Genomic DNA, 3028 nt, shown 5'->3' on the forward strand with positions numbered 1-3028 from the left:
CCCTCGGTAGAGTGCTGTGGCATCACAGCTCATAGCAACCTCAAACTCTTGGGCTTAAGTGATTCTCTTTCCTCAGTCTTCCAAGTAGCTGGGACTACAGGTGCCAGCCACAACACCCGAACTTTTTTTTTGTCATTGTTGGTGGTGTTGTCAGTATTCTCAGCACACCCAGGCCCAGTTCAAGCCTGCTAGTCCCAGTGCATGTGGCCGGTGCCCTAACGACCAAGCTACGGGCACTGAGCCATGCATCTATGATTTTGCATTTTGCTTTCAACCTTTGAGAATTGTGGGGTTTTCATAGATAGGTTGCAGGACAGGTATACCCTTTTTTTGGGTAAATTAGAAGTGGAAGGCAACTATTTAAGCCTTCGGGGGTTTTTCTTTTGAACTATTATTATTTTGTTGTTGTTGCAGTTTGGCCAGTCTGGATACAAACCCGCCACCCTCCGTATATGGGGCCAGAGCCCTACTCACTGAGCCACACACGCCACCCCTTTTGAACTATTATTTATTGTTTTCCTTATCTTCCTTCCATAAGGTAACCATGGAGAAAGAACTCCGGAGCACCATACTATTTAATGCATACAAAAAGGAGCTATTTACCACCAACAATGGCTATAAATCCATGCAAAAGAAACTCCGGAGTAACTGGAAGATTCAGAGGTGAGTGTGACCATTTGTATTGTTTTCCTTCTAAGTGATAACAGTAGCCTGCTGGTAAAACCAAAAAATTGTTATTATATAACATAGATTGTTTAGGTGGGAGGAGCTCAATTTAAAGATCATTCAGTGGGTAGGGCGCCAGCCACATACACTGAGGCTGGTGGGTTGGAGCCCAGGCCAGCTAAAACAACAATGACAACTGCAACAACAACAACAACAAAAAATAGTTAAGTGTTATGGTAGGCTCTGTAGTCCCAGCTACTTGGGAAGCTGAGGCAAGAGAATCACTTAAGCGCAAGAGTTTGAGGTTGTTGTGAGCTGTGACACTACAGCACTCTACACAGGGTGACAGCTTGAAACTCTGTCTCAAAAAATAAATAAATACATATCATTCAGAATTAAATAAATTACTATTATTATTTTTTTTTGAGACAGAGTCTCACTTTGTCACCCTCAGCAGAGTACCTTGGTGTCACAGCTCACAGCAACCTCAAACTTTTGGGCTTAAGCGATTCTCTTGCTTCAGCCTCCCTAGTAGCTGGGACTATAGGTGCCCGCCATAATGCCTGGCTGTATTTTTGTGTGTAGCAGGCCTGGGCTGGTTTTGAACATATCAGCCCTGAAGCGTGTGGCCAGCACCCTAACCAATGACCTACAGGCACCCAACCTGTATTTTTTTTTTTAATGGGTGAGGTATACATGCTGATGGTAGAGCTGATTGAATTAGTAATAGAGGACCTTTTTTATGATCTGGCTTACTGGAAGTATTTGAACACAGGCTGAATGACTCTGAGGGGCAGGCCTGTAGAGGGGAATATCCCTTTGGGAGAGTGGGGGAACCTCTAAGTCCCTTTATCTCTTGGCCACTGTGGCCTCTGATTTAGTAGAGAGGCTAAAATAATTCATAAATTTGTTTGAATTATGAATTTAACAGCTACTTTGAAAATCGTATTTCTAGCTTAAAAGATGAAATCACATCTGAGAAGCTAATTGGGGCAAAACTGTGGATTACAGCTGGGCCAAGGGAAAAATTTACTGCAGCTGAGGTAAGTAAATGTCCATAAAGAAGAAATACAGGGTGGGTGCGGGAAGGATAAGAAGAAAAGCCATTACCTTTTATCTCTTTCTTTTTCTTTTTCTTTTTTTGAGACAGAATCTTACTATGTAGCCCTCAGTAGAGTGCCATGGCATCACACCTCATAGCAACCTCAAACTCTTGGGCTTAAGCAATTCTCTTGCCTCAGCCTCCCAAGTAGCTGGGACTACAGGCGCCCGCCACAACACCCGGCTATTTTTTGATGTAGTTGTCATTGTTTGGCTGGCCTGGGCTATATTCAAACCCGCCAGCTCTGGTCTATGTGGCTGGAGCCCTAGACGTTGAACTACAGGCTCTGAGCCACCATTAGCTTTTTTCTAAGAACCAATATTACCTTGTTCTTTTATTCTTCTAGTGGGCTCATCCTAGTAAGAGCACTGCCTGCCTTGTCATTGCTGCTGGCCTTCTAGTACTAGTAAAGGGGTCATTTTACCCCTCAAAAACACTGTGATACCTTTTTTATATCATTCTCCAGAAACCTCTGTGACAAGACGGATGTCATATGTCTGGTATTAGATGCTACTATCAGGCTGGAAAATACTGTGACTCATCATACTGGCTAGGTGGGGGAGATTCAGTTACTACCAGGTTACCATGTGGCTGAGACCAGTATTTTCTAATCCTTTCAGGCCAGCATCCACCTATATTGCAAATGCCACCTTTATCATCCTGAATTTACTTATTTATTTATTTATTTTTATTTATTTTGAGACAGAGTCTTACTGTGTTACCCTGGGTAGAGTGCTGTGGCATCACAGCTCACAGCAACCTCTAACTCATGGGCTTAAATGATTCTTTTGCCTTAGCCTCCCAAGTAGCTAGGACTACAGGTGCCTGCCACAACACCCAGCTATTTTTTTTGTTGCAGTTGTCGTTGTTTAGCAGTCCCAGGCTAGGTTTGAACCTGCTTAGTGTTTGTGGCTGGTGCCCTAATCACTGAGCTACAGGTGCCAAGCCTATCATCTTGAATTGAAATGCATAGATAATATAACCTACTACCATTTAAAGAAATAAGTTAATATAATGTCCTAACTGTAAAGAAATTGAAGAAAGATTTTTTTTTTAAAGAATATATGGGCTCGACGCCTGTGGCTCAAGCGGCTAAGGTGCCAGCCACATACACCTAAGGTGGCTGGTTCGAATCCAGCCCGGACCCACTAAACAACAATAATGACTGCAACCAAAAAAATAGCCGGGCGTTGTGGCGGGCGCCTGTGGTCCCAGCTACTTGGGAGGCAGAGGCAGGAGACTCGCTTGAGCCCAGGAGTT

General features: G+C 43.6%; 1 protein-coding gene across 1 annotated transcript in view; it reads left to right on the forward strand.

The window, feature by feature from the left end:
• Positions 1-3028, forward strand: part of IFT52 (intraflagellar transport 52) — a 44892-nt gene that overhangs the window by 3685 nt on the left and 38179 nt on the right. Inside the window, exons 2-3 of the mRNA XM_023511976.1 lie at positions 539-663; positions 1622-1709. Of these exons, the coding sequence (XP_023367744.1) occupies positions 539-663; positions 1622-1709 (213 nt within the window). The remainder of the gene's footprint in view (positions 1-538; positions 664-1621; positions 1710-3028) is intronic.

The sequence above is a fragment of the Otolemur garnettii genome, unplaced genomic scaffold (genome assembly GCF_000181295.1).
Source record: "Otolemur garnettii isolate 467f Iridium unplaced genomic scaffold, OtoGar3 scaffold00023, whole genome shotgun sequence".
Lineage (NCBI taxonomy): Eukaryota > Metazoa > Chordata > Mammalia > Primates > Galagidae > Otolemur > Otolemur garnettii.